The following is a 26,685-nucleotide window of genomic DNA, read 5'->3' as shown; positions in this document are numbered from 1 at the left end:
GAAATCGATCCATTTGTAGTCTGTGTATAACACAAGCTAACTAGCATGAAATGTTGGAAATAGCAGTAGCTAACGTCAAGCGTTAAGAGCTGGAAAGAGCGCCAAAAACCGGCAGCTGCGCAGTCAGTCCGTGTAACGTTAATGGACGTAACGCGAGAGAGAGTATCTTTTTTTGTCTATATTTTCATATTGGAATGCCACTTTTTTTGGTACTTGTTATAGAGCAGACACAGAATTTTCTAATGGGTTATGTCTCGCTTATTTTTTATGTTTTTTTTATGAATTATCTATTTTGACTGCGGATCATTTCACCATATTATTTACTGCCATGCGAGCCATGAATTAAAGCTTGGCGAGCCGCGCAATGAGTAACACTGGCCTAGACAATTGGTATTCTTCTCTGTGCACATACTGTACATTCTCATACGCCCTGCATCAATTATCTGGCGTGGTATGATGGGCCGGCTGTCATACCTTGGTCATCTAGTCACTAAAAAAATTATTAAATATAAATGATTCAATCAGTATTGAATCAGTTTTCAAAAAAACATAGTTATAGTTATTTTGTTGTAGCCATGGTTTTACTACACTAACCATGTTTTTTTTAACTGTAGTAAAACCATGGTTAATTTTCGAAAGGGACTGTCAATGTAGCTGAACAGCATACTTATTTAAACTAAACTAAACCAATGTCCTCTATTACGATTATTGATTTCAGCAAAAAAAGCAGCGGACTTTTTCACTTGCGCGTTAAGGCGCCACCTGCTGGGCTCCAAAACTAGCTCGTTCGGCCCCTGCAAATTTACAGATCACTTTTGCTCCATGTATCACACAGATATGTGGTGCAAAATGAAAGTGTGTGCGCACTTGTGTCAGAGACTCGCAGCAGCAGATTCAAGCAGTTGTAGTTATGTTCTTGTGTTTGTGCTAGAACAATGTCCAAGAATAAAACTTCATTTTCATTGCATGAATTCACACACTGAAGCGTACGTCTTTTGGTGCATGTGTGTGAAGTTGTTTTGCACCAAATTTACTGCAGCAATTGTAGTGCATGAGTATCTTAGTTAGTGATTAGGTGAATTGGATTTGTGCACTTGTACTGAAGGATTGAAGAAGGTGTAACTGTTGTGTTTGCGGGAGAGAGAAAAAATCTACAAGTTTGCAACTTCAAATTGACTGATACAACCTCTACAACTACAAATTCCACTCGCACAGGCGCTCAGCTGTTTTGCACCAAAAATACCTCCATAGAGGTGCTGTTTACTTTAAACTAGTCATGTGTAGTTATGTAGGCCTATATTAGATTGTAGGGCTGCTCGATTATGACAAAAATCATAATCACGATTATTTTGGCCAATATTGAGATCCCGATTATTGAACATGATTACTCACTAAGTTTTAAAACAACATAGAAAAATAAAAAAAAACTTGCCTTTTAAACTGTGAATTCAACTGAAAAATCAATGTAAAGAAATAGCACAGCTGAACAACTGTAAAGGAAGGGGGTGCGCTGTGGATTTATACCACAAGAAAGGAGAGGATCCTTGCCAAATGGAATGCGGCACAATAATCTTTTTGTTTTTGTAATTGTTGAAGGCCAAAATTGACGATTACAATTATTTTCGATTAATTGCACAGCCCTATTATATTGCATTTCTGTCAATAGATCATTTAAAAATTAAACACTAAGTAAAACAAGTTTTTTTGCATTGCTAGCTACATTTTAATAGCAAATGGACACATCCGTTTCTGAAAATAGTATTAAAATGTTAAACATTTAAGTGCTTTTCATTTATGTTGACTTACGTATGTAGGGTGGAAACAATAAAGAACAATAAAGCAATAAAAGAAGCTTGTCATAAATTGATGCATGGAGGGGTTAACACAGTAATGATCAAGTAGCTATGTAGGAAACAAAAAAAACTGTGTAATAAGATAAAGCTGAGAAATGCATTTTTGTAAAATAACCGTGCAGTTTCACTATAAAACGTTCAAATGAGACATTAAGCAGTAAGAAACTGATTTAAGCGCTGTACTTTTTTTAATGAACTCGTACTTCAGTCACGTTCTGTAAAGATGACAGAATATTTCTCGCATCCATGTTGGATGATACAATGAGCAGTTATTCTGCAAGGCACAAATGTTAGATTGCTGAAAACTCAAGAGAATACAAATGGCAAGACGTGGATTTAATGCAGTGTACAGAATATTGCATTCTCATTCAGCCAGAAAACTGACCTTGTCAAATATCCAAGTTTTTAGTCAAAACCAAAAATATATAGTGCTACATTTTCCTACCTGAAGAAAACCACATGATAATAGTTGGGTCATTTTTATAAGCGATCCTGGCTAAAGACAATATAGACTCCTATACTTAAGAGTGAAAAATATGCTTATAGAAAAAAAGTGTAACAAGATAATATATGGGTGTGAAATAAACTGAGGGTCAAGATTTGATTTACACTTTAGTACGGAGGAAATACACTGCATTTCCTTTCCATCAGGTTACAAAACACACATTAGCATTTAAAAGGCATCTGGAACACGGTTCGAGAAGGCCGCCTGGCAATGCTCCACACTCCAGGTAGAATGAACTCAATTACGCTGATCAGAAGACCCTCAAAGCACAGACTTATCTATTAAATTAGATCTCAGATGAACTGGTCTCAAATCAGCATGAAAGAGGAAGATCTACCAGCCCCAGTCTTTAGTGGTAGCAGATACTGCCAAAAAAACATGAATACAACTGCTGTCTACAGCAATAGAGGATCCTTGTGCACATCACAATGATGACATTGTGATCATATGGCGTACAGTGGTATCTCTATACAGTATCCTTGTACAGTATTGAAATCCAGCATTGTCAGATTTGACAGACAGCAACATGGGCCAAAGGTCTGTGATTATATCAAGTGGTGATTGGCTAAAACCCACTATGAGTGCCGTGACATCAAGATGATACACCGTCCTGGTCCATACTGCTTCCTAACGCTTCAATGTCATTGCTGATGTCTGAAATCATGCGGTCCCACTCGTCGCCCTCGGAGGGCGCCGTTCCCTCATCGGAGCCACCCGCAGCCCCGTTGCCATTGGTGGTGGAGTCTGACGCAGAGCTCGCCGTGCGTTTGTAACGGCCGAAGCTGTCTGTTATGATGCCCCGACCGTCTTTCACCCCGATGGTTTCCAAAAAGTTCTCAAAGTGCTGGCTGTCCTTCTCAGGAATGAAAGGCCTCAGTCCTAGAGAGGAGAAAGGGGTGAAGAGATTCACTCATAAACTGACAGTGATTTGAACAAATGCGAGACTTGAAATGTATTAAAAAACCAGAGTGAATTCTAAACACAGGAGGGAAAGTATACATGATAGAGTTTGTACAAAAAGCTGTGGAGTAAGTGAAGTGTTCATGGTTGTGGAGTAGCATATGTGGCTCTACAAAAATGAGAAAGGAGAAGTCGAGGTCTATTTCTAAGGTTCCTGATGCTTCTGAGGAACAACATTCTGTGCAGCACATTTCAGGACGGATCGCCTTCTAAGCCTGTCACAATGTAAAAGGCGTTTGTAAAGAGGTTGTTATTAAAGAATTGGGTAATACAGCAACGTAAAGCATTATTACACATAACAGATGTGAACACGTGTACTTAGAACTTACTAACAGCAGCAAAAAAGATGGACCGTTTTAAAGGTCAGAGAGGTGGAAAAAGGTAGAACTAATAATAAAACGTTGTTTTCCTACAGAAAAACGACACTGTCCGAAACAATCGTCAAAGGTCTAAGGTTCTATCTGCATTCTAAGCAGTTTCGAGATATTGAGCTTTAACATTTTTGCATTCCATTTGATTGATTGAACCCTTTTGTTTACTAAAAAGTCCCAAAAATGTCCACAAATGTAAAGAAAAGAAAAAAATCACAAAATTAAATAAATTGTCACAGAATAATAATTACAGAAATAGATTATAATTCCAAGGTGATGAAAAGACCAAAAACATGCATATTTCAAGCCTGCATGAAGCGAAGTTGCGAGCAACTTTATCTCTCTCTGTTTGACGACATATTTCAGAGTAACAATTTGTCCTAACCAGACACAACGCAACTACATTTAAAACAAATGTTTACTATTAACATTATGGCTAATAAAGACGAAAAATAACATGGAAAGGATATAATTGTCCATGTGTTGTAACTGTTGCATATGGTAAGGACCATCTGGTTTTTCCACTGCAAACTGATTGGATCTAAGAAAGAAATCTTGAGATTTTTAGGACTTTTTCGAAATTTGGTAAGGAGCTCACCAAGGAGGAGGAATTTCCTGCTATCTCCATACAGCTGCCTCAGGTTGATGCAGAACTCGTGGATGGACGCCCCATTCCTGTACTCGTGTAACAGTGTGGCAAACTGCTGGATCTCCTGAGAGGACAACTTTGTCCTCAGCTATCACAGAAGACGACAGCAAACAATGCAGTGAAAACACTGAAAAACATCTGAAATGCATGCTGGGATCATTTACCACCATTTTAAATACTCCAAGTGAATGTAAATAAACAATTACCAACTCGGACACCCAAATCATTTTACGCACAGAGAAGTGTACTACAGTCTACACAACACTATAGCTAACACTCACAGTAGTCATGTAGTCTTGAAGCAGTTCAGCGGCCGTTGTACTCAGTTCACTCTCACTGACTACTAGGGTTTGTGAAGAGGCCGGATTGGAGGAAGGGGAGGGGCCTGTCTCCGCCTCAAACACTTCTTTGACATCTTTGCTGGAAGAGTCCTCTTTCATTCGGCAAAAAACAAAGACATATTAAAAAACAAACCTGCTGATGTTGTCACAAAATATTTTCAAGCTCAGTACTATATGGCATAAGTATGTCTGTGGCTTTGAGGAAGTACAAATTTACTGGAAACCACCGCAATGATTCAAAAGAAAAACACTGAGTTCTTCGCCACTCACCACTACAGATTGAGAGATGTCTGGTGGGGGTTGTGGCTCCGTCAAAGATAGCCCTGTCCAGAAAGTCAATGGTAGACTCAGTGTAGACGATCTGGAAAACTTGACTGAGGAGTAAGCAGAGCTCTTCTGCTGCCGCCTGCGGAACCAGACTTCAATATTCACACCACTGACATTTTTTATTACATCTGGGGTAAACGTACATGACGCAAACTTCAGAAAAGCAGTACCTTCAACATTCATAACACAAAGACCACCGAAAGGAGATCTTCCCCATCAGAATTGAATCGGGACACCTACGTTGTTCCCCAACCCTATAAAAAAGCCTACCTTGTTATCGACGGCCAGCACAAGCAGACAGCAGACCTCCACCAGCACGGCCCCACTCTCTGACAGAGAGCTCAGAGTGGGAGATTTTGACATCTCTGTACTGTGACATGGAGAACCTCCAGGCTCCTGAGCTGCAAACACAATCATGACCCTTTAAAATATCAAACGTGCCTTTTGTTTTGTGCAACGATCAAAGCCACAATTCCATGGAACGCTTGTTGGTTGCCCATGTGAGATGTGTACCTGTTTTAAGCACCACTAGGTGGAGTGAGTCGTCTCTGATGTAGGACACAGCCGCGATGTCGTGGATGGGCACGCGGAGAATAATGTCCTCACCGTCACGCCACACGAGCTTCACATTATACGCAGACAGACTGACAACAGCGTCCTGCTCTGATGTCAGCTGCCCTGCCAACTGATGAGACTTCTGTAAATGATGGAAGGGAGGACAGTGGTTTTATTTCAGAAATGCATATTGGTAAAAGACAAAGCTTATTAAACACCACCATTAAACAGCAGAAAGGTCGTTTGCGATCGCATGTTTTTATGACGCGCAGCAAGTGATAGGAATTCACTATCACAATCTCAAAGTACCTATGTTTAACGACCTGAACAACGACCAGGTAAGCCCAAATTTCTGTCAAACCTTACTTGTAATACATACTAGCTTCCGTTAAAAGAACGAGTCCTTATTAAGTGGAGAAAGTGAAAAATTCTTCCCCATAGAAGTCCATTATGAGGAAACAACTGATATCAAACATAAACATGATAACAGAAACGTTTTATGTTCTCGGTTTGCCGCTGCCTTGAGAATGAAGAACAAGCTTAACGTGAGACTATTCTTATCCCTGGAATAAGTACTTGTTCTTCTAACAGTAGCTAGTGTTTATTACAATTAAGGTTTAATAGAAATTTGTTTTACGTGGTCGTTGTTTCAGTACGTTAAGCCGTTTCATTATAATGGACTTATATGGGGGAGAAACGCTTAACGCGAGATTTATCGCTTTATCCGTTTAATCAGGACTCGATCTTTGCAGCATCATGACAAGGTTCTAGAGCAGTATATTAGAGCTCAGCTGGTCGTTGTTTAGGGACGTTAAACCCCATTAAGCGTTTTAGAAAGTCATCCGCCTCGGCTCATCCCAACCGCAGATTCGAGTTTTAGAAGCCACTTTAATATCTCTCTTTCTCAGTCAATAATTTTCCCCCTTCATGAACATCAACTTTTGCTACACAATAAAAACACCTTTCATGGTTTGATCGATTTGAACAGTCAAAAACGACGCAAAACACAGGTATCTGGAGTTTGTTCTCGTGAATTCCTATGGAGAAAATCACTTACTGCCCTCCATCGGCACTCGTCATGCGCAAACAACCTATTGCGTGACACTGTGAAGGCTTTCCGCCCATCACTGTAAATACAGCAGTCTTTTACACTGATGCGAAGCTACAGCTAGAGCTATTGGCAATTAAAACGAGTGGTTTCTTTCGTCATTTCTCAACGATTCTCAATAAGTCTGTATGGAAAACACTTGGTATCTACTTGTTAAATAGTTGTTGGGTTTTTCTTTAAAGGTTTTATTAGATATTAATACTATGTGCTGCTTTATTGCTGTCAAACAGTAAAACTCCCTTTACAAACTTCATGTAATTATGTAACTTTTTTTGTTATTATGTTTAAATCAAAACAAACCAACTGCAGTTTGATTGATATTAATTGGAATGCACAATAGAAAATATATATATATTTTAAAACAATTTTAAACGGAGTTCTCAATTTGGAACCATACTCTTCATACATACGTACGTACGTACGTACATATATATATACACATATACATAGCCTTATATATATATATATATATTAGGGCTGTCAATAATCGCACACTTAAAAACTGTGAAATTAAACATACACTATTTATTTTGTTTAACATGTTTATTTTAGTGATGTCAATCGATTAAAAATTAACTAACTAATCACACAGAGCTTTTATGTTTTTAAACATACTTTTACATTATAGTAATTTCACATTTTCTTTTGTTCTTTGATTAACATTAGTGAATAGCGTTTAAGAGCGCGGCCCCTTTAAGAGCTGCCGCTCTAAGCAGGTCTTGCGATTCCTATTTTCACTACTCTTTCATTCTTTTAAGACTTTAATTAACTCTTTGAAGACTGCTTGCGAAAATACTAGACAAAATGTGCTTTCTGGCATAATCTTGTTCGTTTTTGTTCATTCAAGCATGAAAGAGAACTTAATACTGTCTGACAGATTCTGACGCAGCCTTTAGCCTGTGACTGTATTCACCAGACTGGACCTCTGTCGCGTTGAGCCGTGTTCCACAGCCAGAAGCTGTCAATCTATACTGGACGTGTCAATAAACTATGAAATGAAATGGTTGTAAAGGCCTTTATATGAATAAGAGCGTGATTATATAATGTAACACTAGACAATGATGACAGAAAAACGGATGTAGCGTTAATGGCGTTAAATATATTTTTAATGGCGTTAAATATATTTTTAACGCGTTAATGGGAAAAATTTATCGCATGCGTTAACGTTGACAGCCTTAATATATATATACAGTATATAGGAGAAACTAGTCAAAAAGATGGCACAGTTTCCAAAAGGACAAACTTACCCTGGCATTGTCGATAAGCTGTAGAACTTCTGTGCGACTGGAAGGATTGAGATATCCAGGAACTGATGTTAGTTGTCCCAGATACTAAAATAAATCAAAAGTTTTACTTCACATACAGTATTTTTTAGAAACAAGTAACCAAGAGTGGAAGATGTGAGCGGATATTTTAGTGCGATGTAGTTTTGATGGTAATTTCACAGGAAAAGAGAGTAAATGAAAATAGTCTATGCAACATCCTGTGGCAAAGGTGAATTTTTCTTAACCACAAGATAAAGTGGGCCTAAAATGTCAGTAAGGACTCAAAGATCATACAGAGGTCACAAACCGCAACTGACTTGATCCACTACAACATTAAAGGGTCAGTTCACCCAAAAATAATTCTGTCTTCATTTACTCACCCTCGAGTTGTTCCAAATCTGCATACATTTATTTGTTCTGACGAACACAGAGAAAGATATTTGGAAGAATGCTTGTAACCAAACAGTTCTTGGACCTTACTGACTGACTCCCATAGTAGGAAAAATGACAATGGTAGTCAAAAGTGCCCCAGAACTGTTTGCTTTCCAACAGTCTTCAAAATATCATCTTTTGTGTTCAACAGAACAAAGACATTTATAAAGTAATTTTTCCTACTAGCCTACATGTCAAAAGTGTCCAAGAACAAGAACAGATTTGGAACATGGGGGTGAGTAAATTATGTTCATATATGTCCGGACGGAGTGCAAAATAATGTTATTTATACGAGGCATGCATATTCATCCTTGTCTGCTCCAGTTTATTTGCGATCACAGGGCTTTTAGTCCAAAATCTGTATATTGGGGGAACTATACATATTCTGAAACACGTCTACTTGATATTTCTTTAGACAGACTGATGATTTTAAAGCTCCGTTCAACTGTTCATTTGTTTCTTTGGCAAACGCTCTTATGACTGCATGTGTCTCCTGGGTCCTAAAGTACACTGCATTGCTCACAACACAAAGACAGATGATTTTCTGATTTGTGTTGCGTTTAAATGAATGTCTGATTTACTTAAGGTTGTGTTCAACCTGAACAAGATAAACTTTTACCTAATGACCCCCATTAGTGTTGTCAAAAGTACCGGTACTTCGGGTCCAAGTCGGTACCTAAAAATAAAAAAGTTGTCGGTACCTAATTTTCATTAGACCCGGTAGTACCGACGTACCGGGTCAACCGGGTACTGATGCTCTGTCTGACAGGTTGTCAGTCGGAAACTTTTCATAGACGCAACAAGACGTGATGAGCGGATAAGCGCGCCTCCGATCCACAAGAGATGCGCGCAGAAATACTTCAGATTAAAGTCATATCACGAAGAAAACGAACAGAGTTTTGTGTTGAAAGGAGGAAGCATCCGGATTTAAGTTAACAAGTTCAAGCGGTAAATTTCAAATTCTGTTCGCGTTTGCATTATGAATGTTGTATCATATGTTAAGTTAAAGGTTACGTCAAAATAAACGTCCCTGTTTGCGTGTTAATTTGTTAGCGCCAATGCTAATCCAGTCAAGTGTCCTTATTAACCATTTAATGCTTTTATAACTGTAATGGGGTAAAATAAATGGGAGGACAGGATGGGGTTTACAGTACCTATTTTATTTAGGCCTATCTGAAATCTATGTGCTAGAAAACTATCATACTAACTGTATGACTAACAATGTGTATGTCTTGGATAGATAACTCTATTAGGTTTAAAAAGCCACATTTATCTAAAGAAAATATATCTGTTGCATTTATTATTTTAATATACAGTTACCTTAATGTAAGTAATCTTCTGTAAATGCAGTATAAAAACTGAGGTTTGTTTTAATATTGCATATGCATGTTTGTTCAGTCAGTTGACTTACTGAAGTTTATTCTATTTGTCTTATACAGCAGCAGACTGAGGAGGATGTTCATCAGCATCAGCAGTGAGCACACAACAGTTTCAGCAACAATTAACTTATACTTCATGTATACAAAATGGCATTGCTTTCTATACATTTATATTAACAATGAGCTTTATTAATAAAATTATGTTACAATTAGCATGTACTGGTGTTTTGCTTTGGTACCGAAATTGGTACCGAGAACCGTGGAATTTTACTGGTATTGGTACCGACTACTGAAATTTTGGTACCGTGACAACACTAGACCCAATTGTGCCAGAATTAATATTAATGTAATTTTATGATGTTTATGACAACAAAAGGTGCTTCAACATAAAACTTGGTATCAGTACTTTTTGGATATTTCCAGCACATTGGGGGAAAAAAATCATGATAATGCTGATAACTGTGATGTGAAATTTTCATACCGTTACATCTCTAATTCCCAGCATCATCAAACGCACTGTAGTTAGCACAAACCAGTATTTTGTGGTATGTCTTTAATTTCCCTTGAACAGTTTTGTTCAATGTTTTCAAAACAAGATATTTTGAGAAAAGTCTCAGTGGTTTGTGGGCATACAATGGAAGTCACTGGAGTCCAATGTTGCATGGGTACCAACATTCTTCGAAATATCTTCTTTCTGCAGAAACAACTGCAAAACCACAAACAAGAAGCAAAGTAATACCTTAACTTCCTTTTCGATGTAGTCATTCAGCAGAATATCTGGGTCGATGCGGTGGTCCGGGAGAGAAAGAGAGAACGTGTGGAGGGCCCTGCGCTCTGTGGACTTCTCCGAAGCCTTCTTATCTCTCCCCTTCTCTCCTTTCAGAAACACCCGCTTGAACGGAGACACAATACCTGACTGCAGAGAAAGAGGAAATCACGAATAAACACAACAATGTGACCATCATTTTATGCATTTAGTCAGTTGTGCCAAAGAAATCTTGCTCTATAAATGGCACATTTACCCCATACTGGATTTCCACTAAATACATCTTTCAATTCAGGGATTTGGGCTGACAAAGCAAACCATTACCACAACAGTCTTAAGCTTGTGAATACATCAGTCGCCATGGAAGCTTTATTCGCATTGACACAACAAGCTCTGTAACATGCGGTTTGTTTTACATCCACTTGCGCTGCTCTTCCTCTTAAACGCACCACAGACACACCAAAAACAAGACAATAACCAACTTGTCGTAGCAACACATTGGTTTGAGGGCTTTTATGAAACCAAATATTTCTGCAAAAGATAATGAGATAAACATTTGTGGACAAAAAAAGCTGATATTTACAGTGTGGTAAAACCCACCACTGATGTCAGTTTAAACTCCAAAAGAAAAGTCTTGGAACCGAATGTTAACCAGGCTATTTTTCAAAGTCTGAGTATTTGTAACGGTGAACTGTGCATTAAAAATAAGAATTTAAGGAAAATTTCTGTGGGTCTTACCTCCGTCTCCATTACCGGTTACCACGGCAACACAATGAAAATGGGCGACGTACAGCAGCTGTCCTCTACAACGGGCTTCTCTACTACTGTTTCGACAGCAGCGCGGAGCAACAGGTTGCATGTGGCTCGTGACACATGAGAACAGTCAACCCATTCCAAAAAGAAAGACAAAGCACACCTCGCGACAAACACGCGTCCTACCTCACAAACGTTCTCAGACTATAGTTCATGCAATCAGGAAGAACAGAAACCACCACTTCCTGTGAAGAAACACCCAAACAAACTTACAAGTAACTGCACGTCTGCTCTAGATTTAATTTCCAATAATGAAATTTTGTTGCACTAAAAAACTTATTGTATTTATAAACTTCATATTGATATGTTGCACAATGCTTAATTGATGCAAAATACTGTGCTTAGTAAGAAAAACGCAAAAAGTTACAATTCTTAGTTATTTTATGAAACATTGCAGTGTCTGTTAGAAATGATTTGTCCATGTGGGTCATTTTTAAAATTCATGTGCCTTCAAAATATGTAAGTGCACTTCCGCCCTCTAGTGGAGACCCAGCTATGATGACTTGGGGAGAACATGGTTAACTCCTCCCCTTCAACTGTCAGTCAGCTGCCAGTTCCATTTCAAATTGAAACACCTGCTTGCCTACTGCCTATCAACCCTGCAGTGGAAAATAAGCCACGCCCTCTATTTTTCTCATTCAATCTTCTTTTCTATACACGATCAAGACTTCAGGTACATTCTCCCCTTCCGACAGTCCTAGGTAAAGTCCCGATGATCTTAAACAGCTCTAAAGATTATCTTACACGGCTCTAGACTGCAACCAAAATGCTCACAAATGCAATCATTTTTTTATAATGTGCGAGGAAAAATTTCACAGGGTCGCATTGGTGCGATTGCGTAAAACAAATTTTTGCCCCGCCAAAGATTTATTTAACATTTAATGTGATTTATGAGTGGTGAATGACGCGCTTGTGATAATTGCAGGAAGGGTTAGGATTCATTTTGTTGAAACAACTCATATGTCAAACACTGAACTCACGAGACTCACTGTCTAAACCCATCAAATCAGTCACTCAAAACACCTCAGAAAACAAGCGTGCTTAGACCATTTAACAAGAGTAGTTTGTAAGATTTAGTATTTAAAGTTTATTTATGACAATGTGTAGTAATAAAGTACATATATAATAATTTAGTTCCGAGTTACTTTTGAGTTTTGAGCTAGCTAATTTAATTTAATTTTATGTGGTAAAAATAAAGAAGGCCAGTGGCAAAAATACAGCTTTTTGCAAAGAGGGCAATAAAGGAGGATTGTGAAGAGTGACAGGTTATATTTGTGTCAGATCATTTCATAGCAAATATATCACTTGAATATAAAACGAAATAATTACAACTGTATAAAATAACAAATACAAAGTTTCTTTGCATTTATTGGGCTCGCAAGTGTAAAAGTGCAAATATGAAGCGGCCTATATCCAACAACTCTAAAAGACAGAGTGACAAATTAACAGCACGATTCATCAACTGAGGTCATTATGATTACCATAAAAAAGGGTGCGACCAAATTGTAAGTTGGTGCGACCCACTTTCTCAGTTTCTCGCACCAGTGCGACCAGAGGTAAAAATGAGTCTAGAGCCCAGTCTTATCAGATTTCCCTGTGGTGTGATATGTGTTAAGAGTGAATGAACCTGATCGGAAGAACATCGGAGCCGCCCCGATCGCGAATCTTAAATATTCAACATCTTGAATATTTACGATCAGAAATCCTGATGTGTGGGGGAAACCCGAGGACAAACGCACAAGAACTCTGTTGATTGTCACGTGGAACAACACAATACCCTATTAGAAAGCCAGCTGATAGAAGCTTCAACAAACCCTTTTCTTTATTCTGTCAATTTTCTGTCAAAAGCATTACAAACACTATCATCGCAATTACGAATAATTTCAATAAAAACCAGGGTTTGTGCAAGTGACGGTAGAGGAGTTCGAGTGTGCGGATGCTCTAAGGTGGAACAGAAAAAATAGGTCCAGTGGAGCCAGTAGACTTTTTCGGGTGATAATGTCAGCAGCTATTTTTTACAAAACTGTATTAATATTCTTTTTTAATTACTGTGAAGACATAAATACAACAATATTTGAGCAATTTCTCACTGATGAATAATATTTTTTAAATTACATAAAAGGTTATATGTACACATTTGTTTATATTGAACACATATATAATAAACAAAGCTTACAGTGAAATAATAAATAACTTATTCTGAAATCTTGAGAGAATTTGCGAGAATTGTGTTCACAGTCTGGACTCTGTTTGAAAATCTGTTGGTGTGTGGTGTGCTTTCTTTGTCACATCACGGCGCACCACACATTACAGGAGCAAAATGCTTTTTTCTCCTCATGTTTGTGGTCGCTCACCGTTTAAAACTCTTACAAGATTAAAAAAAATCTTTTGGTGACTTTTTCAGACTTGAAATGCTTTTGACAGAAGACAAGCTTTTTGTTGTCACTTACTGAATTATTAAAAAGCCAAGGAAAGCTACACTAAAGGAGCATCATTATTTTATGAGTTCTGAAATTTCAGAAAACAACTCCACAGGTGACCCTTAACTGGTTAAAATAGATACGTTTCAAAACAAAGAGATGTTTTTTCATTATAAGGAGTTTACATCAAAAGCTGTCGTCTTGCATGCGTTTGTGCTTTTACTGGTGGTGGTTACACTAGCAAGGACAAAATACGTGTACTGTCTATTCTGTATAAGCCATTTTTTCAACTACATATTTCAAACGTCATTTTATAGAAATTAAAAGAAAAACTAACTAACAAGCATAAAAATCCAGTTACACTGACACACGCTGACATTTACAAGCGACTCAATGGCTCCTCCCTGTGGCCAACGGCGGAATATCTTATCCTTCCAGGTCACATAATACACCTTATACCCAACAAATCTGGGAACAAAAAGAAATCAAACATACATTCTACAGCGGTTATCAGTGAGATAAATGACTGACAGAATAAAATGTGGAAAGATAGCGTCATATAAACTGTCCTTTTATATTTCAAGACAAATAATGAGCTAAATTTAGACTCTGACTGAGGGAAAGAAATAATGAGCCACACTGGCGGTTCAACGCAGGCAGACATAAGGGCGTCACATCCTGCCTAAATCTTTAGAGAGTCTAGCCCTGAGTTCTCCATCCTGCCCTGTGTGAGAGTTGGAAAATGCAACCTACACATGTAACGTTAAACACGATACAAGACTGATCAGTCAGGTCACATCATAGAGACTCCGTGTGTGACGCTACCATTACTAACATTAGATGTCAGTTACTAAAAGCTTAACGTTAATACATTTACTATCGAATTGATGCGTTGTTCTTTGACCCACGAAAAAAACTATAACGTGAGGCGGGAGTAACATACATGTCTTAGAAAAATGATCTTATACCTCGAATAACAAAAGCTGTCACCAAGTTGAATCTAAATAATCTGTATTAATATTTTTTTACAAATGCAATTGTTAAATCATAAATACTACAATGGTACATTTATGGTTATTATGCTTTTATAAAAACACTAAAGTTATATGGTACAACTATCCTTAAATTTCGTGACGTGTGACAATTCCCGTAGTCACACACTGAGAGATTCTCACATAACTGTTTGTCGGGTTTTTTCATCTAGTCCAAAGTATGTCATCGTCATTTTACCTACTTAACTAGGACTGTCACGAGAGATCGAGTAGTGATGTAAATAACACCATGGTTAGTGCCAGAGTGCAGCTGTTGATTCGATCTGAAGTTAGGCCAATACTTTTCAGTGAACGTTACTCACTAGTTTAGCTGATCAAGAACGCGTCCGAATATATAGTTTTACAGTGCGCGATGTGTAACTTACCTTTTTAACTTTCTTTACATCATCCTCCATCTCTACGTGCAGATGCTCTTCATTTTAACTTTATTTGACCAGGAGCGATGTCCACGGGTTCGGTGCCATCTGCCTCATACACGTCAACGGTGGCGCTTTACCAATCTAAACTAAACAAACCGCCCCGGTACAAAAACACACCGATCCATATCACGCGTCCGTGGATCGGAAACAAACCACTTATTCTCTTTATTGCGCGCAAAACATCGAGTTATTCAGACGCGGTAAGAGAGGGACCAAATATTATAAAGTAAAACAAAAACAGCCGCAAACTTTTCAATAGTGCCGCCATTTTGGGCGTAGGATGTCTACCCATAATGCTTTGCGCGACAAATCGAACTAACAAATATATAACTACAGCTTGAGAATTATTGACGATTTATTATTCGAAAGGGCTAAACACATCTAAACATCGTCTTTATACTGCAACATATTACTACATTTTTAGAGTAACTCCGTTTATTTAGAAAGAGATGGATTCAGTTATTCTGCATCTTGCCCTTACAAAAATATACCATATTAACAAAATATTTACTGCAGTCAATTTTATGGTTGTTTTATTGTTTTAAATAGTGTACGAAAGAGTAAGAGAGTCTTTATGGTTGCACAGTCTCTTTCAGAAATTTTCTAGTAATTTATTTATTTGTACAATGTATACTATGGGTACCATGTTTTTAGTTTAGTTTAGTTTAGTTTAGTTTTGTTTTTAGGAAAGTATAATTTCGACTTGGAGAGTTGTTTCTTTGGAATTGGTTCATAGTTATTTTACTTACAATAGAGATCGAATCTTGGTCTGAGGATATGACTGAAGCAAAGTGATGATAAAAATGAATTATAATAATGTATTATCTTTATTAAACAACAATTTGTGACTCTGGGAAATCTATCTCTATCATATCAGTATACATTCACATACACATCTGAACATATACATCAGTAAATAACCACTTTTGATCCGTCGCTGGGCAAATTGTGCATAAACGTAAAGCATACAGTTTTGTATATAGGTACTCACTTTCAAATACACTATACTTATTTTTCCAGTCTTCAGAGATGAACAGTCTCACATGTCGATCTACAGTAAGGCTCAACATATTCTTTTTTCAATATGATATTCCCTTTTTTATCTAAAAACCAAAGTTTACTAAAACAACTGTAGCACCATATGTTGTCAGTATTCATTTTGTTTCCCTTAAATAACGGCAATCAAACAAAACATTTTACTTTCATTTGTATTTGACAACATTAAATAAATCTTTTTTTTTCAACATAAGTAATGAGTACAGTCAGTTAAGAAAAGAAAATGTTACAACTAGTAGCAATTAATTCGCTTGATACCTTTGTGCCATCTTTCTTGAATACCCCATGTGAGTACAACGACAATCTAACACAATCTGTTTATACAGGTATAGAACCTGTCCCCAACAGCATGAATAACAACTCTAAAACCAGCAGCAATTCATCGGACAACCATAATCATTTATAAGATCATACTCCAACAAAATATATATCCAGAGCTACAATAACAGAAGAAATACATTTAGTTTTAGGACATAGAGATGACAGGAATATACAACACATCAATCACCTTCTAAATGTTTAGCAATTCCTTTGATCAGAACTACTTTTATGCCTGCGGATGAATGTCAAAATGGTGCATTTTTATATATTTTTTTCTCAACTGAAAAACCCTAGTGCAGATTTCAAACATCCATACATTATAAAAACAAAGATACACAAAAATGAACAAAATCTGGGGAAGAAGCAAATATTTGACATTTTCTTGCACCAGTGCTTCTTAGTGCAACTTATAAATGGCACCATATTTCAGAGAGCGATGTTTGGCTGTAAACTGTGTTGAGGTGCTTGTTCTTCCAGAGAGGAAAGTGTCCGTGAGCTTGAGAAGGCAGGTCCATCTGACGGTGGCTTTGCTTAGTGTGCCACAACATGAGTCCTGCAGTCCACATTCTGTGGTAGCACCTTTAGAACATGTTGAAAAGCACCAGGTCAAGAAACAAAAATGCACCCTTTTGTTTTCTCATCAGAACATTTGGCTCTATGTCGATACCGATGATTGAGGAACCACTGCACAGGTCAAAACCTAACTGGATACAATGAGTGAGTACCCTGGAACGACGGGTGGAGCGTTGCATTGAAGAAAACATGCAAGTGTGTTGGAGGGGGTCACTATAGGATGCATTTTGTGGGCATGCTAAGAATCCAAAAAGATGGATAAGCAGTCTGAAGATGGTGTAGCACAATAGGCCTTCAAAAAGATTTATATACTCCAATGTGTCCAGTGCCATCTCGGATGTAGGTTCAAATATTTTACCCAGTAAGCACCATGTCTACATTTCTTCTATTCTTATTGGTCTACACACATTTTTTTTCTCCCCCCCATTTTTGCAGGCAAAAATCCATTTGGCTAGACATTTTTGTTCACAAGACAAACGACAGAGAGAAAAGATTAACTTGTTGGCACTACAGCTCATTCATTTCGCAAGACAGAGGAAGGCATAGACAGAAGTACATTAACAATCATCAAATAAATTGCTAACTTGACCAAAACTGTCTTTTATTACCTAAACAAACTGATTTAAATCAAGGATCTGTCTTATTCCATTTGGATCGCACACAATATATTGTGACTGATCTGTATGTTTCTTAAACAGGAAAGGCGTGGAACCCAACATTCAAGTAGATGTTACGTATTGCCTGTTCGGAGTCACAAAAAATACACCCAGAGGCAGAAACGTGAGCTCTGCCGAACGCATTTCCTGTGCAGATACAGTATGGGACAAATTGACTGGCGGTTTACAGTACTGAGCGAAACATGAACGATAGATAGACATTAGCATTGTTGTTTGCTGCACCGGCTGCCATGGCTACACAAAAGCACCCAATAGGACAAGGCACCACAAAGGATCAATATGGACTGGTCCCGCTTACCCGGCCCACCCTGAATAAAGAGTAGCTTGACTTTATTATGGACTGATCTTGCTATACAGAAATGTAACTTGTTTGGCTAATAAGGCAGTATTCTTAAACTAACCAATTCATAATTCAATGTGTATAATATGGGATTTTCTAATCCCTCCCCCAATGTCCACTCACAATGTTGCAACATTGATCACTACTACTGATGATGAATAATAAAATAAAATATCACAGTGTAGTTGAAATTATTACCATCTCTCTTACTTCATGAGTGTTATTAGTAACTAATTCTGTAATTGGACTTTAAACTGATCATGGGATGCCAGGCAGCCGTGTCACCCAACCATAGAAATAAAATGCACACGTACAATTACACATCATAACAGATTGGTGATATTCCAGCAAACAACAGTGCATCAATGTGCCAAGCACCTACAGGAGTGGAATATCTTATACAGGCACACTAAGGGAACGGGAAGAGGCCAAGGCAGGTTTACGTGGATGAAACAAGTAGTATAAACCAGAAACCTGATATTGCAAGTGATATGGAATCTGTTTGCAATTTGTTATATCGGAACAAGAATAAGAAGCTGCCTGCCTGTCCCCAGTTCCCTCCGGCCACGGTTATAAATCCAAGTTGTTATCTTAAATCGTAGTCTTTGCATCAGAATATCCCATATGACACACACATGAGAGAGGTGGAAGGCTCAGAGCAGCAACCAAGGATGGAGTTGAAATTTCAGAGGTTAAGACCTCTGAAAATTCTTTTCCATCGCTGGCAAAAAAACAAACCCTCCACCTCATCCACTACAACCAATCTGAAGTCTGCTTTTAAAATTCCAGCAGGCACAAAGGGGTTTGTAGCAGCCCATGCAGTGAAACTTGGCATCCCATGAAAATTTACAATAATCCTGCTGAGATAAACTGAATAATAAATAATGGAATTTCGAGCGGTTTAAACAAACAACAACAAAGAGTCCTCGACCCTCACTGAGAAGTTCATTCGATATGAAACTGGGGGGAAATTACCTCAAGTTTAGAGGTAAACAAACTCAAGTGGCTTTTTAAGAGGTAACCCTCAGGGCAGCCATTAAACAGACATGCTCTTTTTAAGTGCACCTTGTATAGGATGTTGACAAACTGTATAAAACTGATCCGTTTGATCACAAATGAGGAAGTTGTTATTTGTTTTTGGAACATGGCAACCCAGTCAATATTCAATATGTGCAACCTTGCCATGCATTCTATGGTGTATCATTTTTTCCAATTTTTAAGAGAATAAACACCTGTCCCTAAAGAGAAATCTTCAAAAAAATATTGCAAAAGTATTACTTTGACAATAAACAAAAATATAAACAAGTAAATAAGTCGTATAGTACATCAAGGAACTGGCGAATGACAATGGCATAGCATTTACATATGTCAAGTTTGCCTTTTTCTGAAGAACAGTTTATATGGACATTGAAATGCAATTTTCATTTGTACAGGGAATGATGGAGGATTACTAAAGGTTAGAGTTGAGCACAACAGACATTCTCTTTATTATTAATATTTGTGTTTCTGTGTGTTCATGTATAGAAGGACTGCTTTTAAACTATACAAAAATATGTCCCATTTTTGCAATCCGTTTTGCAATCGAGTGCACTCTCTTTACTACAAATGGGCTAAAAATATAACAGTGGGTCATACAGAATGCGCATATATAACCTATATACTTATATACAGCTCAGAGTGGAAAATATTACATCACTAGTGGCTTTCAGTTAGAAGAAGACTACATCAAACTAAGACATGTACAAATGTTAAGGCCCTTGTGATGTTCAAAATGCCAGTGGCAGTGTTATATGGTAGGTAAACACCAAACTTTGACACCAGATATTACATGACATCATTGCTTTTTAACTTTTGGTTTTATGAATTTGATAAATTACATTTTAATGTAATTTCAGATAAATAAGCAGGGCTGAAAAAGTGTGTGCGTGTCGGGGGAGTCCAGAGAGTGAATTTTTGAGGGGGGGGGCGGAGTTCCACTTCAAGTAGAGGATTTCCAGTTTTTTGGCCTCGCAAACGCTATTCACATTAATTACATACATAAAGTGGCATTTTCTGCATCTATGATGTAAAAATATTTTTAAAAATGTCGCCAACTAGAGCCCCTGTAAATCTCTGCCATTTCCAGCACTGTAAATAAGCGATTGTATATTTTCTCAGTTTAAGGAACAATTCTCCTGTCTCTTTAGGAGGAAATGAGTGGGCCACTATGTGCTTTTATCGATCAAATGTGCTTTTTAGTGTCTAGTCGATGATGATTCTTTTGCCATCATTTAGTACATCAGTTGTATCACAACTGTTTGAAAAGAAGTAGGCACAAAATGGTCCAAATGAAATAAGAATGAGAATGTCGAAGACTATGTTCCTCCATCATTCCCATCATGCATTGCACATGTCAAAGGTGACAGGGCCATAAACACCATTATACATACACAGAACACTCACATCATAATTACCCCGACTAGGGAATGTTGTTTTTCTCATTTTATGTCCTCCATCTCTATACTGTGTTAGTCAAAATATATGTAGAATATTCTCTGTTTAGACTCTTTGTAGATCTTAGATGCGCTCTCATTACTTGAGGGTGCAACTAAATAAACATTTTGAAGGATAAAGCACCAAGGGAAGTGGAGAACCAGAGAGGGCATGAAAAGGGTAGGCTTGGAACGCCTTCATAGGGAGGACTCATATTGGAGCAGCTCGTAGAGGAGGGGTCCGTCCCTGTACCTGATGCCCACCGCGTTGGGGCTGATGTACTGGAGGATGTTTATGGTCCTCCGCAAGCGCCGGTCCACAAAGTGAGCATCCCAGGCTGGGTATCTCTTCCTGGGCATGTCAATCTTGATAAGGGGCCCCTCAGGGGGAATGGGCCTGCCCGCTGCATCCATGGGCTCTGTGGATCTCACCTGGAACACTGGCAGGCAAGTATCCGTGGCAGCTTCCTCTGGCTCTCCATAGTCCCCTGGGGCCATGCCCCTGGTCGGGGTGGCTTGTGAGCCCCGAGGCCCCGGTGTGGGGGCCATAGGCTCAGCCTCCGGTGGTAACGGAAGGCCCCATAGCAACTCAGCACAGCAGGAACTGGCCAGCACCCTTAGCCTGGGCCCCATAGGATGCAGAACCCCATAGTAAAGGACCATGCAGGCCACTCCGGACACGAAGCACAGGAAGACGCCGCAGAGAGCCGATGCGGCGTAGGAGTCTGTCGCGACTGGGTCTCTGTAGGCATACCACAGAGCAGTAAGGATGGTATTTTCCACCAGCACCAATGAATAATAAACCACCATGCGGTATCGGGTCCTTCCCTCCTTGACGTTAAACCAGCAGAAGACGTAGACCACGCCTACCACCATGTTGAATAGCACCTCCTCCCATTTGGACATACAGAAATCGGTGCCTCCGTGGATTACCCAGAAGGCCATGGCACACCAGTGCAGCACCACGAAAATGCCAAAGTAGATGTGGAAAACTGAGGCGAAGAGGGCGAAAGAGAGAGCCCGGGAGGAAATGGTGAAGAAACGCCACATGAGATGCACCAGCGCTCCCCGGTAGCTCATGCTCTTTTGGTCATCGCGGGAATCACGAAGAAGCTTGTGGTAAGAGGCCAGAACCCAAGAAAGAGAGAGGAGAGATGCAACGGCTGACACACCTGCAGGGAAATAAGAAGAGGCATGTAGTTATTATATGGAAAATGTACTGTATTTCTGCTGGTCTTTGCATATTGGCTAACTATATATTTCATAATAATTTAAAATAAAATAATAATTAAATAAAAAACAATAATAAATAAGGTTGAAAAATAAATAAATAAGAATAAATAAGTAAACAATATTTATTTATATCAAATATGACATATTATATATTCAATATATATTGTTAAATAAACAATAACAATAAAGTACAATTAATTATTTTTATTTTAATATATTACATTTTATACTATAAAAGTTTGTATTAAAAATGAACTATAATGAATATGTGATTATATCATAAAACTTTAAAATGACATCACAAAACTCAAAAGTATCCCAACCATGTTATGTGTTTTGTTTATGCGTGTGGGGGGATTCAAAGCCCAGTCTCACAAATCTGAGTTACAACATGTTAAAACATCTAAAGAGTAGGCTACACTTGTCTGCATATATCAATTCTAATGAAAACTGATTTCAGAAACATATACAAACTCTATTAATCATTATTTTGTATCATTTCAAACATTTTGGGGCAGTTCTCTCAAACTTATCTCTTGCTTGTGCCACATATCTTTTATCTAACATACAGCCATGCTAACTATTCATCCTGTTGGATGCTGATACCTCACCGTGTTCATAAAGCCATCTGCACCGCTGGCATAGCTGTCAACTCAGACATGAGAAATGATCCTACACCTCTGATGATCTGCATCTCAGCAGAAAAACCCTGTCCGCCACAAACACAGCTGATAATTCAAAGAGTCTCAGCAAGGGCGAACCTCACACTCAAGATTCACATACAAATCTGCCTTTTTATTCACGTGAACACTATGGCTTTGCCATGAAGTGCACTGCTCTTAAATGATTAAGATATGTTGATGAATTACTACAGCACAAACCTGTGAGATCCAGCTGGTCATATTTTGTTGTCACTTGAAAAGCTAACCTTACTACAGATTTTGGCCATGCATCATGTTGTACCATAGCCTTGAGCAGCTCTCATGAAAAATTAAAGTTGCGTTTTCAGCAACATTTCTAATCAGGAAACAGCAAGGCTTGGTTGTGCAATGCATATGACAAATTACCCGCACTACTGCAAAGTAAATCAAGTCAATTTGAAACAACTCGCACTAATGAAATAAATAACCCATAATTGCTTTCTGCTACACCACAGTCACGAAATACAAAAAACGTAATGAGTAAATATTTCTACTGAAAAGTATAAATAATGTATCATATTTCCTGAGTTTTCCCAGTGACATTAGCATATTCATTCACATCTGTCACAAACAGGCAGTGCTGGATACAAATGTCAACGGTCTCAGTATATAGCCCTGAGGCACTCCTTACACTGCAGCGTTTCGGCGCGGTTCTTCTGGATCATGATGCAGAGCTGGAGTACCAGCTGTGGAGCGCTCTCCAGAAATGTCTCCAGTAGACGGAGTATGTTGACATCGGCATACTCGTACATCATGGCCCAGTAGAAGCGTCGATGGTTCTCCTTCTGTCTGCGGCTCTGGATGCCGAGGTACATGGTTCTGATGTACCTACAGAGGTGCAGATGCAGAAGGAAAGGAAAGAAGTAGTGGTATGAGACTGGAATAAATATAGAAAGATTAGGTAGGTTACACATTCAGATAAAGAAAATAACAGCAAGTAAGCTGGGGAAACACAGAGAACACAGAATACAGAGAAATGATCAATTAACCAGGTCTAATATGAAAAAATCTGATTAAGCTTTATACGCATTAATAACAAAAGCATATAATGTGGTAAATGTAGAAAAAAATACCTATTTAAAATGTATTTTAACATTTATTTCTAAAAAAATAATGAAACCTTTCTGTGTATTTTATGGTTAACATTTTTAGGTTTTTGTTCCCAGACTTAAAATATGGTCTCAATCTTTTGGACTCCACTACGTTCTCAGTGGTTTGTGATAATAATAGTATTCCTGTGGAAATACAGATTGTCAATCTACTCCTATCCGGTCTGCTTATCCTGTGTAAGAGACACCGCTACAGTGGGGCCAATGGTGGTTGTGTGTCTGTTTGGGCATGGATGGAGACAGGGTGTTCTGTGTCAGCAACTGTCAAGGATTGATTATCTATGATATCTGGTTAAATGCTCTTCAAGGGTTCAACAGTGAGCATTCACGCAGTATTAAGCATTTGGGTACCACTCAAGCCTCATTTCTTGCTTCATGCTCAATTAGGACACTTTCATGAGAGAAAACGAGAAATGAAGAACCTTGAAACTATGAGGAGAAAATTTCATTTAGTCATAACATCAGAACTGGGATTCTGAGGTCATCAGGAGGCAGGGCTGGACTGGGAAGAAAAATAGGCCCTGGCATTTTTGCCCCAAATCGGCCCTCCGCCATTTCTATCGACCGGGGGTAAGGGCATGGTTAAATCTGGGGGGGTTTGGTTTAGGCGGCAGTGGCATGCATACGTGTCTTTTGCATTCGGATTTATAATACGTCCGTCTGAGCGGCCAAGTGCCCCACGGTCCAACAGGGGGAAAGCCCGGAACTCTAGATGGCCAGTCCAGCACTTGAGGCCCAGCTTCTGAGAAAATGAAACCACTTGAAACAAAATGTAATGATGCTATTGCACCACTAGAGGGTTCACTACACTGCTGTTATATTAAAGATCGGGTAACATGCTGTTTCATGCACTCTGACTTCTTTACACTGTTAAACATGCTGGCTTCTCGTGCTTAATATGGTCAACTTGTTAAAAAACGAGTTGGACGTATGACGCAGTATTTCTATACTTTGCACACTCTCCAGCACTCAAACTTGTTTCAGAAATTTTTATAAGCCTGGATCCCTGTTTCGGAACAGGGATCCTATTCCTTTTATCGGGCAATTCTCCTGGAAAGGTGAAAGAAATAGCCCCCGCCCACGAACCAACCGACGAGCATAGGAAGACCCGCTTATCAAGATTGGCTGCGCTGTGGGCCTGCAGCTGCAGCTCGTTACTCTTGCCATAGGGAGAGAAGTTGAGGTGTTTTTGTTTGTTCACGGCATTTCAGTGATGGATATTATATAAACGGTGGATATAATGCTGGATTCAGAGATCGTTTAAAACTGATAGATGGTGCTGTCCCAAGATTCCGGACATGAACTGCACTTCCGGAGTCAAACTAAGTAATTTTCTTGGCAATCAGCGTGTAGGTGTGTGTACGTGCATAATGTAAAAAACATGAAGGGATTAATGTGATGATATACTGTGTGCTCATGCTGTAGTTCCGTCCCCCCTGCCTGCCTCCAGCAGTTTGTCTTTTTCCAGAAATTATCGTACAGCTGTATCTCTCTTTTATCAATTTGATCAAATTAAATACTCTTTGATGATACAACGTATGCAGTACTACTGTATAGGTACTCAAGATTAATATGAGATTGGCAGAAGCTGCGTGTGTTACCCGCTCTTTAAACGTTTGCTCGACATACTCTATAAAAAGGGCAGACTATTACTGAAAGATGCTGTAAGCGTTTTTTTTGGAATACCACCACAAAAACGCTCCTGCTACTACCTAATAAATATTACTGAAATAGGTGTTGTGAGAAAACACACCTGTCTTTGTGACAGCTTTGGCTTCTGTAAACAAACAACAACAACAAAAAGATGTGAGCGTCCCACACAGCCCATCTGCCTGTAAAGAAGTTTGTCAGCTTACTGATATCAGGTTGGCGTTGGCTTGGTTTTGAAGTTTTTCACTCAACAAAATGTTTACAAAAGTTTACAAAACACGTTTTTCTTTCTAGAAATAATTATTTAAACCACAACAAGCATCCGAGAATCAGCCACAATGACAAACATTTAAGTAAGTATACATGATTGTTACTCAAAAAAACACGCACAGCTTTATGTACAAACTTAAAAATTAGTCGCAGATGCCCTGCCGCCTCTTTGGCCCCAGTCCATGACAATGTTGACAACCCTAATTTCTTGCTATCGTAGCGCTATGTTTCTTTCATCTCTGCTTTTGCCATTCTGTTCATCCAATATGTTCGTTGTGGTTTACTCATCAACACCGTCTGTAAACGCAACCCGCCTCCATCCTCTCCACCTCTCACTGGACCACAAAACTCAACAGCATGTATGTAAATCTAATATGCAATGAATTTGTGCAGCTTCTCGTTTCTAATGTTGCAGGTATGGATGTTGGTTCTTCACAATGTACTGCAGCAGGTCCTAAATCAGCATTAAGGAGGCAGCTGCTGGTTGAGATTGCTGTGACATCACTTCTCTCACCGCTATAACTCTGCCATCTGCTCGGAGCTGCTTATACACCGAGAGCGGTTCGCTCGCGCTCATCACCGAACACTGCTGCAACTGCTCTCAAGTTTAATGTACACATTAAGTACACAACACCTCTACAGCTGCTCTGTAGTCACAAGCACAATAACTATTAAATAAATACACACGCTCATGAGACCCTCACAAAAAAGTACTATGGTATGGGGACATCCTCATTTTTGTCAAAACAATATGAAAATATAACACACATCACAATCACATTTGTAGAAAGGCAAAAAGTGGGTTAGGGTAACTGATGTAAAAACCTAATTTTACAGTTTTATTTTACAGAATTTTCACATATTTATGAAACCCTGTAAAAATGTTAAATTACAGAAATAGACAGAAAATTTACAAGTTGCTGTAACTAGCTGACTGTGTTTTGTTTTAAAACAAATGAAAGTCTATTGAGTGTCCACATTTAAATATATAAATAAACGTGTGTGTTTGTGTGTGTCTAAAACCTTCTGGTCTGGTCCTTCTGGTCTGGTTTAAACACGGTCTAAAACC

At 38.6% G+C, this 26,685-nt stretch overlaps 2 protein-coding genes across 3 annotated transcripts in view; both read right to left on the bottom strand.

Annotated features, from left to right (window-relative positions):
• Positions 1–1,723: 1,723 nt before the first annotated feature.
• ccm2 (CCM2 scaffold protein) lies at positions 1,724–15,490 on the bottom strand. 2 transcript variants are annotated; one of them, XM_057353430.1, is made up of 9 exons: positions 15,162–15,490; positions 10,485–10,661; positions 7,917–8,000; positions 5,520–5,703; positions 5,277–5,407; positions 4,950–5,085; positions 4,620–4,771; positions 4,288–4,426; positions 1,724–3,237 (listed from the first exon to the last, which is right to left on the bottom strand). In XM_057353430.1, exons 1-9 carry the CDS (start codon positions 15,189–15,191, stop codon positions 2,951–2,953), a joined length of 1,320 nt encoding a protein of 439 aa, XP_057209413.1. In that variant the 5' UTR covers positions 15,192–15,490; the 3' UTR covers positions 1,724–2,950. The 2 variants fall into 2 exon arrangements, with proteins under 2 accessions (XP_057209413.1, XP_057209414.1); XM_057353431.1 differs by lacking the exon at positions 15,162–15,490 and adding an exon at positions 11,250–11,478.
• Positions 15,491–16,046: 556 nt separating this feature from the next.
• xkr6b (XK, Kell blood group complex subunit-related family, member 6b) overlaps positions 16,047–26,685 on the bottom strand; it is a 50,345-nt gene continuing 39,706 nt past the window's right edge. Inside the window, exons 2-3 of the mRNA XM_057352940.1 lie at positions 23,219–23,415; positions 16,047–21,825 (exon numbers count right to left, since the gene is read on the bottom strand). Coding sequence (XP_057208923.1) covers positions 20,852–21,825; positions 23,219–23,415 — 1,171 coding nt within the window. The 3' untranslated portion in view covers positions 16,047–20,851. The remainder of the gene's footprint in view (positions 21,826–23,218; positions 23,416–26,685) is intronic.

The sequence above is a fragment of the Triplophysa rosa genome, linkage group LG15 (genome assembly GCF_024868665.1).
Source record: "Triplophysa rosa linkage group LG15, Trosa_1v2, whole genome shotgun sequence".
In the NCBI taxonomy this organism is placed as follows: Eukaryota; Metazoa; Chordata; class Actinopteri; order Cypriniformes; family Nemacheilidae; genus Triplophysa; species Triplophysa rosa.
Note: the sequence above shows the minus strand (reverse complement) of the source record. Positions and strands in the feature narration are given on the sequence as shown.